Here is a 13604-nt window from a genome sequence, read left to right on the forward strand (position 1 = left end):
CACACATACTGACAGCAGGTAATGGCGCCAAGTCCCCCCTCCCTGACGAAGGCTGACGCTGAAACGCGCGTCGGATGGGACTTGGCGCCATTACCTGCTGTGAGTATGTGTGCTTATTGATCTACAACTGTTTGCCACTGATATGATGCCTTTTGTACTCTGTTGATCTGGGATTGTGCCTGGGTATATCCCCTGTGTCTGGCGTCCCATATACTTTCTTACAAGGCTCTTCTATGGTTCTCTTTTTTACTGCACGCTTGCTTGCTCCCAGCTGTTTTGGTATGCCTATCATGTGTATCCTCTCTGCTATTATACTCCATTTGTTCATTTTTACCCATTTTTGACAAATAAAGTAATTTTTTACATGAAATCTTGTTATCTGATCTTCTTGTGAATTGGTTGCCTGTATTGATACAGATCAGAGTATCCATTTTTATGTATGGAAAATTGGGTGGTGGTATTTTTTCCTTATGTCTGGAGACTACCTTACTATATATGATTCCCAGTTCATTCATACTATACCTAGGCTGACTTTTGGTGACCTTCCTGTAGATGTCTATCAGAGGAGCCTGATTACTGGTCACGGCTCCGGTTCTGCCGGACTATCGGACTTTGTTCCGGTGTGTTCGGGTGGCGTCTCCCCAGGTGTAGGATGGATCCGGCGCTGGTTCTGCTTACGTTGGACTTTGGAGAGCTGTGATTGTTCGTGTGAAGGTCGGAATCTGCTGACGGACGCGGGAGAGGCAGAAATATCACCGGAGAAGTCGCCGGCTCTGCAGTTTTTCCCGAATAATATGAGCTCGGCGGCATCTGATGATTATTAACCCTTCATTGACTTCCATGCTCTGTGTTTTGCAGGATGGGGCGACGACTCACAAAACGAACATCCAGTATTTGAACATGGCGGTTTCTGCCTTCACGGAGCACAAGATGGCGGAAAACGAGACCGAAAACGCTGCTGATAGAGATGAGCCGGATATGAAGCGGAGGAGGGGGGAGGAGGAGCGGCCGGGCTGGGGCGGCCATTCTCGGGTCAGTCAGTGCTTTGTCCCTGTGTTACCTTCATTAACTAACGAGGAATCTGAAGAAAAAAAGACGACGAGATCAGACGCCAAAACGCATGACATAACGAGCGACGAGCTGCTGGACTGTCTGCTGCACCCGCGGGTGGTCAGCATGGTCGCCCAGCTCCTGGTGAGCAGGAGGGGAGGAAAGAGTTAACCTCAAAATGGTCACAAAGTCTGATGACTATAATGGTGCAGAGGAGCCGCTGATAACAGAGGCTGATAACAGAGAACAATAGATGGCATAATACTGTGAACTTCTCCCTGGCCTGAAACTGTACTCACCTGTCCCACAGTCTCCTCCCCCAGTAATGGCTGATAACAGGGAGTAATAGATTGTAGTCACTTGTCCTGCAGTCTCCTCCCCCAGTAATGGCTGATAACAGGGAGTAATAGATTGTAGTCACTTGTCCTGCAGTCTCCTCCCCCAGTAATGGCTGATAACAGGGAGTAATAGATTGTACTCACCTGTCTTACAGTCTTCCCCCCGCCCCCAACCCCTAAGTAATGGCTGATAACAGACGGTGGACCGTCGTGCCCGTGCTCCTCACCGCCCGGGTTTCTGTACAGATTTTTTACAATTTTAATGTTTGATTTCCACAAAATATTTATTTTTTATAATTTATGGTTTGTATAATACTAAAAAATAATAAAAATGTAACAAAGTATCAAAAAGTTATAAAAAGAGACGTCTTCTTCTCATCATCGCTTTTAGTGTCGGTGTCTGGAACCTGACTGCTGTTTTTCACCTCTATGGAGCCTTTTCTTCTCTGTTAATGTTCCTACTCCTCCTCTTCCTTCTCTTTCTCCTCCTATTCCTCCTTTTTCTTCTCTTCCTCCTCCTCTTTCTTCCTCCTCCCCCTTTCTTCTTCCTCCTCCTCCTCCTTTCTCCCCCCCCTCCCCCCTTTCTTCCTCCTCCCCCTTTCTTCCTCTCCCCCTTTCTTCCTCCTCCTACTTTCTTCCTCCTCCTCCTTTCTTCCTCCCCCTCCCCCTTTCTTCCTCCTCCCCCTTTCTTCCCCCTCCCCCTTTCTTCCTCCTCCTACTTTCTTCCTCCTCCTACTTTCTTCCTCCTCCCCCTTTCTTCCTCCTCCTACTTTCTTCCTCCTCCTCCTTTCTTCCTCCCCCTCCCCCTTTCTTCCTCCTCCCCCTTTCTTCCTCCTCCCCCTTTCTTCCTCCTCCCCCTTTCTTCCTCCTCCCCCTTTCTTCCTCCTCCCGCCTTTCTTCTCTCCTCCCCCTTTCTTCCTCCTCCTTTCTTCCTCCTCCTCCTTTCTTCCTCCTCCTCCTTTCTTCCTCCTCCTCCTTTCTTCCTCCTCCTCCTTTCTTCCTCCTCCTCCCTTTCTTCCTCCTCCTCCTTTCTTCCTCCTCCTCCTCCTTTCTTCCTCCTCTCCTCCTCCTCCTTTCTTCCTCCTCCTCCTCCTCCTCCTCCTTTCTTCCTCCTCCACCCTCCTCCTCCTTTCTTCCCTCCTCCACCTCCCCCTCCTTTCTTCCTCCTCCTCCTCCTCCTCCTCCTTTCTTCCTCCTCCACCCTCCTCCTCCTTTCTTCCTCCTCCACCTCCCCCTCCTTTCTTCCTCCCTCCTCCCCTCCTCCTTTCTTCCTCCTCCTCCTCCTTTCTTCCTCCTCCTCCTCCTTTCTTCCTCCTCCCCCTCCTCCTTTCTTCCTCCTCCTCCTCCTCCTCCTCCTTTCTTCCTCCTTACAATAGTTACTTAGGTTGAAAAAAGACCTAGGTCCATCTAGTTCACCTTCCTCCACCAGTTCTACATTTAGTCACTAAGTCATTTATAACCAACAATGTTGTGTGTACTGAGGAAATCATCCAGCCCTTTTTTAAAAGCTGTTATAGTATCTGCCATTACTACCTCTTGTGGTAGGGCATTCCACAGTCTGACCGCTCTAACTGTAAAGAACCCTTTCCTATTTAGCTGTCGGAATCGCTTTTCTTCCACTCGCAGTGACTGCCCCTGGTGTTTCCTTAGTATTGTCTTTGGAAGGAATAAGTCATGTGCCAGTCCTTTATATTGACCAGACATGTATTTATACATATAAATGAGATCTCCTCTGAGACGTCTTTTTTCTAAGCTAAACATATCTAACTTTTTCAACCTGTCATCATATGGGAGGCCTCCATTACTCATCATACGGGCGGCCTCCATTACTCATCATACGGGCGGCCTCCATTACTCATCATACGGGCGGCCTCCATTACTCCTCATACGGGCGGCCTCCATTACTCATCATACGGGCGGCCTCCATTACTCATCATACGGGCGGCCTCCATTACTCATCATACGGGCGGCCTCCATTACTCATCATACGGGCGGCCTCCATTACTCATCATACGGGCGGCCTCCATTACTCATCATACGGGCGGCCTCCATTACTCATCATACGGGCGGCCTCCATTACTTATCATACGGGCGGCCTCCATTACTCATCATACGGGCGGCCTCCATTACTCATCATACGGGCGGCCTCCATTACACATCATACGGGCGGCCTCCATTACTCATCATACGGGCGGCCTCCATTACTCATCATACGAGCGGCCTCCATTACTCATCATACGGGCGGCCTCCATTACACATCATACGGGCGGCCTCCATTACTCATCATACGGGCGGCCTCCATTACTCCTCATACGGGCGGCCTCCATTACTCATCATACAGGCGGCCTCCATTCCTGATCATACGGGCGGCCTCCATTACTCCTCATACGGGCGGCCTCCATTACTCGTCATACGGGCGGCCTCCATTCCTGATCATACGGGCGGCCTCCATTCCTTGTAATAGTCTAGTTGCCGCCTTTGAACTGACTCTAACTTCTGAATGTCCTTTTTAAAATGTGGAGCCCAAAACTGGATCCCGTATTCCAGATGTGGCCTTAAAAGTGATTTATAGAGGGGTAACAATACGTTGGGATCACGGGATCTAATCTCTCTTTTTATACACCCTAAAATCTTGTTTGCTTTAGCAGCTGCTGCCTGACATTGAGAGCTGCTGCTCAGCTTATTTGTAATGAGAATACCCAAGTCCTTCTCCTGTTCTGTAGTCCCGAGTTTACTTCCATTTAATGTATACGCAGCTATAGGATTACTCCGTCCTAGGTGCATTACTTTACATTTATCAACATTAAATCTCATTTGCCAAGTATCTGCCCATTCTGACATCTTATCCAGATCTTTTTGTAATATTGTACTATCCAGGTCAGTTTTTAATATCCTACATAGTTTGGTGTCATCGGCAAAGACTGACACTGTACTATCAATCCCATCCACAAGGTCATTAATAAAGAGATTAAAAAGAATCGGTCCTAGCACAGATCCCTGCGGCCCCCACTGCTCCCAGTACAGATCCCTGCGGCCCCCACTGCTCCCAGTACAGATCCCTGCGGTCCCCACTGCTCCCAGTACAGCTCCCTGCGGTCCCCACTGCTCCCAGTACAGATCCCTGCGGCACCCACTGCTCCCAGTACAGATCCCTGCGACCCCCACTGCTCCCAGTACAGATCCCTGCGGCCCCCACTGCTCCCAGTACAGATACCTGAGGTCCCCACTGCTCCCAGTACAGATCCCTGCGGCACCCCACTGCTGACTATAGCCTATTTAGAGAATGTACCATTTATGACTACTCTTTGTTTCCTATCTTTTAGCCAATTCCTTACCCAGTTGCATATTGTGTCCCCTAGTCCTTGCATCTGGAGCTTTAGTATAAGGCTATTATGTGGTACAGTATCAAATGCCTTTGCAAAGTCCAAATAAATCACATCAGCTGCATTACCAATATCCAGGTTTGCACTGACCCCCTCATAGAACCCCAACAGGTTGGTCAGACACGACTTATCTTTCATGAATCCATGCTGTTTGTCAGTTATCATATTATTTTCTGCAATATATTTTTGCATGTCATCCCTTAAAATGCCCTCAAAAACTTTGCATACTACTGATGTCAGGCTTACTGGACGGTAGTTGCCTGGATCTACCCTCTTACCTTTCTTAAATATCGGTACCACATCAGCAATCCTCCAATCCTGAGGCACCAACCCTGTTACAAGTGAGTCTAAAAATATGAGATACAGCGGTCTGTCGATTACGGAGCTCAATTCCCTCAATATTCGTGGATGAATGCCATCTGGCCCTGGGGATTTGTCAATGTTTAATTTACTCAGACGTAGGCGTACTTCATCTTGTGTTAAATTAATTATATCGGGTGGTGGACTTTGATTTTTCACTTGTTGAATGATCCCTGGTACAGTCAGTTCCTTGGTGAATACAGATGAGAAATGCCTATTTAATATCTCAGTCTTTTGTTTGTCCTCTATAACTAACTTGTTATTATATTTTAAGGGGCCGATACTATCCTTTGTTTTCCTTTTGGCATTAATGTATTTATTAAAGATTTTGGGATTTATTTTTATGTCATTGGCGATTTTTGTTTCAGTAGCTAATTTTGCTTGTTTGATTTCTTTTTTACATTTCCTATTGATATCTTTATACTCCTGCAATGCTATTTCTGTATTCTCAGCCTTTAAGATTTTAAATGCTCTTTGTTTTTGTTTTATTATACTTTGTACAGTCTTATTTATCCATAGTGGTTTCTTTTTATTCCTGGACATTTTATTACCACTGGGTATACGTTTTTTACAGGACTCTAGTAGTATATCCTTAAACTTTCCCCATTTATGTTCGGTATCCCCAGTTACCATGACTTTGTCCCAATCTACACATTTAAGCTCTTCGCTTAATTTGTTGAAATCAGCTTTCCTAAAATTCCAGGTTTTAGCATTTCCCCTTTGAAATGTTCTATTGAATATTATGTTGAAGCTTCCCATATTATGATCGCTGGTGACCAAGTGCTCCCGGACCTGTAGATCTGAAATTGTATCCGGTCTATTTGACAGGACCAAATCTAGCAAATTATCTCCCCTGGTCGGTTCATCTACCATCTGAGAGAGGAAATGGTCTTGAATGGTAGATAAGAACTTACAGCTTTTAGCAGAACCAGAAGATTCTATGTCCCACTGAATGTCTGGATAGTTGAAATCCCCCATAATAAGAACCCGATTATTATTATTAGCTGCCTTTTCAATTTGTTCCAGCATTTCACCCTCTATTTGTTCAGGTATGTTAGGAGCCTTATAGCAAACTCCAAACTCCTCCTCCTTTCTTTCTCCTCCTCCTCTCCTCCTTTCTTCCTCCTCCTCCCCCTCCTCCTTTCTTCCTCCTCCTCCCCCTCCTCCTTTCTTCCTCCTCCTCCCCTCCGCCTTTCTTCCTCCTCCTCCCCCTCCTCCTTTCTTCCTCCTCCTCCCCCTCCTCCTTTCTTCCTCCTCCTCCCCCTCCTCCTTTCTTCCTCCTCCTCCCCCTCCTCCTTTCTTCCTCCTCCTCCTCCTTTTTTGCTCCTCCTCCTCCTCCTCCTTTTTTGCTCCTCCTCCTCCTCCTCCTCCTCCTTTTTTGCTCCTCCTCCTCCTTTCTTCCTCCTCCTTTCTTCCTCCTCCTCCTCCTCCTCCTCCTTTCTTCCTCCTCCTCCCCCTCCTCCTTTCTTCCTCCTTTCCTCCTCCTCCTCCCCCTCCTCCTTTCTTCCTCCTCCTTTCTTCCTCCTCCTTTCTTCCTCCTCCTCCTTTCCTCCTCCTCCTCCTTTCCTCCTCCTCCTCCTTTCTTCCTCCTCCTCCTCCTCCTTTCTTCCTCCTCCTCCTCCTCCTTTCTTCCTCCTCCTCCTCCTCCTCCTTTCTTCCTCCTCCTTTCTTCCTCCTCCTTTCTTCCTCCTCCTCCCCCTCCTCCTTTCTTCCTCCTCCTCCCCCTCCTCCTTTCTTCCTCCTCCTCCCCCTCCTCCTTTCCTCCTCCTCCTCCCCCTCCTCCCCCTCCTCTTTTGCTCCTCCTCCTCCCCTTTCTTCCTTGTCCCCTTTTTGTCACCAAGTAAAATACAGGATAAAGAATCCACTCACGATCAGTTATTACCGCCATCAGACGCCACTATATAATATGGTGTTATCCACTTGAATGCGCCTGGGTGTAATCACTGCTGAGGTAAACTCCCTTGTTATAACGTTACCAATATTGGGAATATCCATAAAGGGATCACTGAGCCGACGTCCCCTGTATACTACCACCATGTAGTACCCAACAAGTGTCCATTAAATGTTACTTTACATACTGACCCCATATAATACCACCATATAGTGCCCACATAACATTGTCTTACAAGCGCACATATAACGATAACAACTTTTTCACCTACAAAAAATCCATAAGGGACTAAATAACACCAAATGCTCAAAACATACATTTTAATAAATGCAACAACAAACTGCAACAAGACAACTTAAAAAACAAAAAAGACAAGACGAGCAGAAGAGGTGGAGGGAGACGGCGCAAAAAGACGGAAGTGACAATAGTAACAAATGATACAGTCCTGCCCAGAAGTGTTGGCACCCTTGAAATTGTTCCAGAATATTATTACAATTACATGTTTTGTTATACTCAGGTTTATTTCCTTTGTGTAATAGAATAACACAAAAAAATGAAGGATAAAAGACAAATTGGAGATAATTTCACCCAAAATCCCCAAAATGAACCTGGCAAAATTGTTGTCATATTTCCAAAATTGGTGGGTACACAGCTTTGTCTCCAGCATGTGATGTTCGTTCACACTCACCTGTGGGAAGTAACAGGAGTGGGCAATATGGAAATCGCACCTAAAACCAGATAAAGGGGAGAAGTTCCCTCAATCCTTGCATTGTGTCTCTGTGTGTGAACTGAGGACTGGAGAACCAAAACTGCTGAAAAATATCCACAATCTCAAGGTTACACGTCCATCTCCAGAGATCTTGATGTTCCTTTGTCCACGGTGCACAACATAATCCAGAAGGTTACACCCCATGGTGTTGCAGCTAATCTCCCTGGACGTGGATGGCAGAGAAAAACTGATGGAAGGTTGTAACACAGGATAGTCCGAATGGTGGATGAGCCCCAATCAAGGTTCAGAGAAATTCAAACTACAGCTCAGGGGCATCAGTGTCAGCGCAAATTATGTATCCATATCTGAAAGACAAGAAACGCTATGGAGGAGACCCCGGAGGACCCCACTGCTGACACCGAGACAGAAAAAAGCCAGAATGTACATGAAGAACCAAAATCCTTCTGGCAAAGTGTCTTGTGGACAGATGAGACAAAGACAGAGCTTTATGGTGAAGTCATCATTCTACTGTTTACTGAAAACAGAATGAGAATTTTAAATTATGACGGTGTAATGTGTTACTAACAGTTATCTGTGAGAGTGTGGTCCCAGCTCTCTTCAGGTCATTGATTAGGTGCTCCCTTGTAGTTCTGGGCAGATTCCTGACCTTTCTTAGAATCATTCATATGCCACGAGGCAAGATTTTACATGGCATCCCAGAATGAGTAAGATTGACAGTCATCTTGTCTTAATTCCATTTTCTAATAATTGCACCAACAGTTGTTGTCTTCTCACCAAGCTGCTTGCCTATCGCCCTATAGCACATCCCAACTTGTGCAGGTCTACAATGTTGTCCCTGGTGTCCTTAGACAGCTCTTTGGTCCTGGCCATGGTGGAGAGGTTGGAGTGTGATTGTGTGGACAGGGGTCTATTATACAGGTAACGAGGTCAAACGAGTGCAGAAGAGGAAAAAAAATATCAGGTCTGTGATTTTCTGGGTATTTTGGATTTTGTCACAGACCTACGATAAAATTCCAGATCTGTGTAGGGGAAGAAAAACTGCAAAATCTGCAGAGGATGAAATACTTATTTTCCATACATTTAGAATAGTATAAGGTGCTGTACACATTGGGAAGGAAGGCTGAATGAGAAACAAATATAGAGACAAATACAGATAGTAGTAAAGTGCAAGTGCAATCGTCCTGAATCCCATTAGGTGGAAATATTCACATCTCACTGACAGTAAAGCCGAGAGCAGCAACTATGAAGTTATAAGCGTATAGATAAACATGACCTTAGAAATGAAATGAGGTCAAAGCCAGCGCCCCCACGCACCGACGCGCGTTTCGCCCTTGCTTCCTCTGGGGCATTGTGTAGTGCACCTTTTGATATTTCAAATGTTTTTGATTAATATAGTGTTATAAAGGTTTTTTTTTTCTCACTTCTTTTTATACCAAATGTACTCATAATTTGGTTAAGGTAATTAAGTGTACTCGTTAATGTAATTTTTCCCCTCACCCATGACAGCACCACGTGAGAGAGGGATCCGCCCAGCGAGGACAGGAAACCATTCTGAATAAAAGGGTGGTACTTCTCCCCTTCGTCAGTTGGTTTCCTGTCCTTGATGGGGGACCCCCGTTCTGAAAACCGGTGGTGAAGAGAAGAAGAAATCGCCTACTTACCCAGCCCCGTCCGGTGTCTGGAAGAGCAGGGTGAGTCCTGTAGCACCGTTCTTCGGGGCTGGAAGCGCCGTCCACCTGCCCCTGGAGGGTCCTGGTGTCCGTGCGGGGGCGTGCGGCAGGAGCCGTCTGTGGGATCCCGGTCTTCCGCTCCTTCCTCCCCGCCCTGCGCTCCATGCTGCCTCTGACTTCCGGGTGCGCGACCGCGTGGCGGGCATGCTGGGAGCTGGAGGCGGGGCTTGGCGTAACCTCACCGGCCAAAGATGGCGGCGCCCATGCAACACTGCGGGGCGTGTGGCCTGCCATTCGGGGCTGCGGGTGCTCCTGTCCAGGCACCGTGGGGAGCGTGGGGGCAGCGGGGAGGAGCCTCACCTGGGACCGGAAGACGGAGGATTCTGGTTAAAGCGGCTCTTCTGGCACTGTCAAGTGCTGGTGCCTAGGCTCTGCAATGGACACGGATGAGCAGCAGCACTCTCCCGTGCGGCGTCAGCAGGGCAGGAAAACAGATGACCGGAGTGATACTGGTCGGACGGGCCGTGGCAGCCATGACAGCAGATCCTCTCGTGACTCTGCAGCTCCTGTGAGGCCTGTGGATGTTCCGAAACAGCCTTTAAAACCGGTACCCTTGATTCCTATGGTGGTGAGTGGATCTTCGTGAATGTCTCCTTACTCATGGTTCCCTTGGGGGGTTTTTCTCCCCTGCTTTTGTCTACCCTTCTTAGGCCCCTAAAAAATCAATGTCCAAAAAGAAACATAAGGAGTGCCCCCTATGCAGGGAACCCCTCTCGGAGGAGTGGCAAAAGAAGTTGTGTCAGTCGTGTATTTGTCGCACTATTGCGGAGGAATCTCCGGGACTCTCGGCGGACGTCCGTTCAGCTATCCACTCAGATGTTGAGGATTCCATGAAGGCCTTCTTAAAGAGAAAAAAATCAAAACCGGTAGACTCTGCCCGTTCCTCTTCCTCCTCTGGTACGGCCTCAGACTCCTCGTCCTCAGATAGTGATGTGGGAGGCAGGCCGTGCTTCTCCATTGATGATATAGGGTCGCTAGTCAAATCAGTCAGGGCTACTATGGGGTTGACAGAGGAGAAATCCTCTAGATCCCTGGAGGATGTTATGTTTGGAGGTCTGGAAGTTAGGAAGAAACGTACCTTTCCGGACAACGACAAGATTGAGGCGCTTATTCAAAAGGAGTGGAAGCGTCCTGACAAAGGGGGCTCTCTCCCCTCCTCCTCCAAACGGAAATATCCCTTTGACGAGGACAAGACGGCCGTATGGGATAAGGCGCCTCGGATCGATGCTGTCGTCGCGAAGACCTCTCGACGGGGAGGCCTCCCCTTGGAGGACTCAGGAACATTGAAAGATCCCCTGGACAAGAAAGCGGATGTCGTCCTTAAGCATTTATGGGAAGCATCTGCAGGGATCTTGAGGCCGGCCATCGCAAATACCTGCACGGTCCGTTCCCTCATGATCTGGCTCCAACAGGTTGAGGATCAGTTGCGGGATAACGCCTCCCGTGAAAAGATCCTGTCAAAATTTCCGCTTCTCCAGGGGGCAGCAGCCTTTCTGGCGGATTCCTCAGAAGGCCGTGGTTTTCTCTCCTACGGGCAATGTCTGTCACGGATCCCTGGGTTCTGCCGGAAGTTCCGGACCTGTTAGTCCAGGGACCAGTATTCCACGCACAAGCGAAGTGATTCCATTTTAACAGCCTGGAATTTGAAAGGTCGCTGTTGAGGAGCAAAGGTTTTTCCCCTGACCTTATTTCTACATTGTTGAAAAGCCGAAAACCTGTTACCACCAAAATATATGGGAGGGTGTGGCAAAAATTCCTGCAGTTCTCTAATGGTCCCCTGGGTCCGGAGGCTCCTGCTGAGTGCATTTTGGAATTCCATCAGAAAGGGTTTGATCTGGGGTTAGCGGTGAACACTCTCAAGGTACAGGTCTCAGCCTTGGGGGCCCTATACAATTGTAACCTGGCGGCCAACAAGTGGGTTAAGCCATTTATTATGGCTAGTGGCAGGGCAAAGCCAGTGGTCATACCTAAGGTTCCTCCCTGGGACCTGAATTTGGTCTTGGATGCCCTCACGGGACCCCCCTTTGAGCCCCTGACTGAGATTTTCCTGAAGTTGCTTACCCTGAAAACCGTATTGCTAGTCGCGTTAACCTCGGCACGGAGGATCAGTGATTTACAGGCCCTGTCGGTAGTGCAGCCTTACACTCAGGTCCTTGAGGATAGAGTTGTCTTGCGGCCAGACCCGGCGTATCTCCCGAAAGTCGCATCTCCTTTTCATAGAACGCAAGAAATAGTCCTGCCCTCGTTCTGCAGCCGTCCCACTAGTGAGGGGGAACGTAGATTTCACACCCTAGATGTGCGCAGGGCCCTCCTGCACTAGTGGATTAGGGAGGCCATTACTTTAGCCTACTCCTCTAATGGAGCGCCCGTTCCGGAGAACATCCGGGCCCATTCCACCCGAGCGGTGTTTACCTCCTGGGCTGAACATATCTATTAAACAAATTTGTAGGGCCGCTACCTGGTCCTCACAGTCTACTTTTTTCCGGCACTATCGGTTGGCCCTATCCTCCTCGGCTGCTCTTTCGTTTGGTAGACGGGTGCTTGAAGCGGTGGTCCCTCCCTAAATAGATTTCTCTGGAAATCACTCACGTGGTGCTGTCATGGGTGAGGGGAAAACACCACGGTTACTTACCGGTAGCCGGTTTTTCCAGAACCCATGACAGCACCCTTATATTCCCTCCCTTTTTCATCCTTGGTGTACACTTTTCGGTGTGTTTGTGTGTGTGTTTAGTGGTGATGGAGTAAGTTCTAACGTTTGTTGGAGGTCCTCTCATTCTCGGTAATCAACTGACGAAGGGGAGAAGTACCGCCCTTTTATTCAGAATGGTTTCCTGTCCTCGCTGGGCGGATCCCTCTCTCACGTGGTGCTGTCATGGGCTCTGGAAAAACCGTCTACCGGTAAGTAACCGAGGTGTATTTTATTAGTTGTATTACTTTTTTTTATTTTATCATACCATATCATTGTCTTACACGTTATCTATATAATACCTCCATATCGTACACATATTGTCTTACATGTTAGCTATATACAACTGCCATATAGTACACCTAACATTCTTACATGTTACCTGTCTAATACCGCCATATCGTACACATATTGTCTTAAATGTTACCTATATACAACTGCCATATAGTGCATATAACATTCTTACATGTTAGTTAAATAATACCGCCATATAGTTCACATATTGTCTTACATGTTACCTATATACAACTGCCATATAGTGCACATAACATTCTTACATGTTACCTTTATAATACCGCTATATCGTACACAATATTGTTACACGTTACCTATATAATACTGTCATATAGTACACATCTTGTTTTCCATATTACCTATATTATACCGCCATATAGTACGCACATCAGATTACTTTTGTGCATGTTCCTATGGTTGATGTATGGTGGGTATCGGGGGGCGGTAGATGTGCAGACCCCACAGACCTCACCTCTTACTTTCCCTGACCGGTTTTTAGGGGTTCGGTTCCTTCCCGGTGCTGAGCTTCATCTTTAGTTTCCAGACCCGGCAGAACTTTCCACCTCTGGATCTCGACAGTCGCTGACGCTGCACTTTTTTGCCAGGTTTGATGCTTTTGAGACAATAAATCTTCTGTAAATCAATTGGCGCGGAGAGGAGCTGAGCGCCGGCGCGGCGTCCGTGATTGATGGACCATAGATTGTTACAGGACGAAGCCGCGTCGCCATAAATCAGATCTCAAAACAAAATTGTCTCTTCATATTCATGCAAAACACTAACACAGATGGAGCCGCGCCGGCCGCTGCCAGGAGCGCTGACGGGGGAACCGGCCAGAAACCGCGCCAGGATGAGCACACCGGTCACCACGGCCGGGACCGCACTCCCCGGGGACGCCTCCTTCTGGGACCATCACGACAGTCTGAAAACTCAGAACCAACACAAAAAATGATCAGTCTGTTCTAAGATGAAAAGTATTTGCCCCGACTGCATCTATTACCATATAGTATTATAGCGCGGTGACAGGAGTGTGACCATCCGGATCAGCCTGCGGTCTCATGCACATGGCCGAATTACACAGGGGCGCTGTATCACCTTGTATAGAGAGCAGGGTGCAGTACTTCTTATATCCTGCACTGCTGGGG

At 47.8% G+C, this 13604-nt stretch overlaps 1 protein-coding gene across 1 annotated transcript in view; it reads left to right on the plus strand.

Moving 5' to 3' along the window:
- HSPBAP1 (HSPB1 associated protein 1) overlaps nucleotides 1–1916 on the plus strand; it is a 74678-nt gene extending 72762 nt beyond the window's left edge. The window contains exon 8 of the mRNA XM_075318750.1: nucleotides 859–1916. Within this exon, the coding sequence (XP_075174865.1) occupies nucleotides 859–1221 (363 nt within the window). The 3' untranslated portion in view covers nucleotides 1222–1916. The remainder of the gene's footprint in view (nucleotides 1–858) is intronic.
- Nucleotides 1917–13604: the final 11688 nt, after the last annotated feature.

Source organism: Anomaloglossus baeobatrachus, chromosome 7 (genome assembly GCF_048569485.1).
Source record: "Anomaloglossus baeobatrachus isolate aAnoBae1 chromosome 7, aAnoBae1.hap1, whole genome shotgun sequence".
Lineage (NCBI taxonomy): Eukaryota > Metazoa > Chordata > Amphibia > Anura > Aromobatidae > Anomaloglossus > Anomaloglossus baeobatrachus.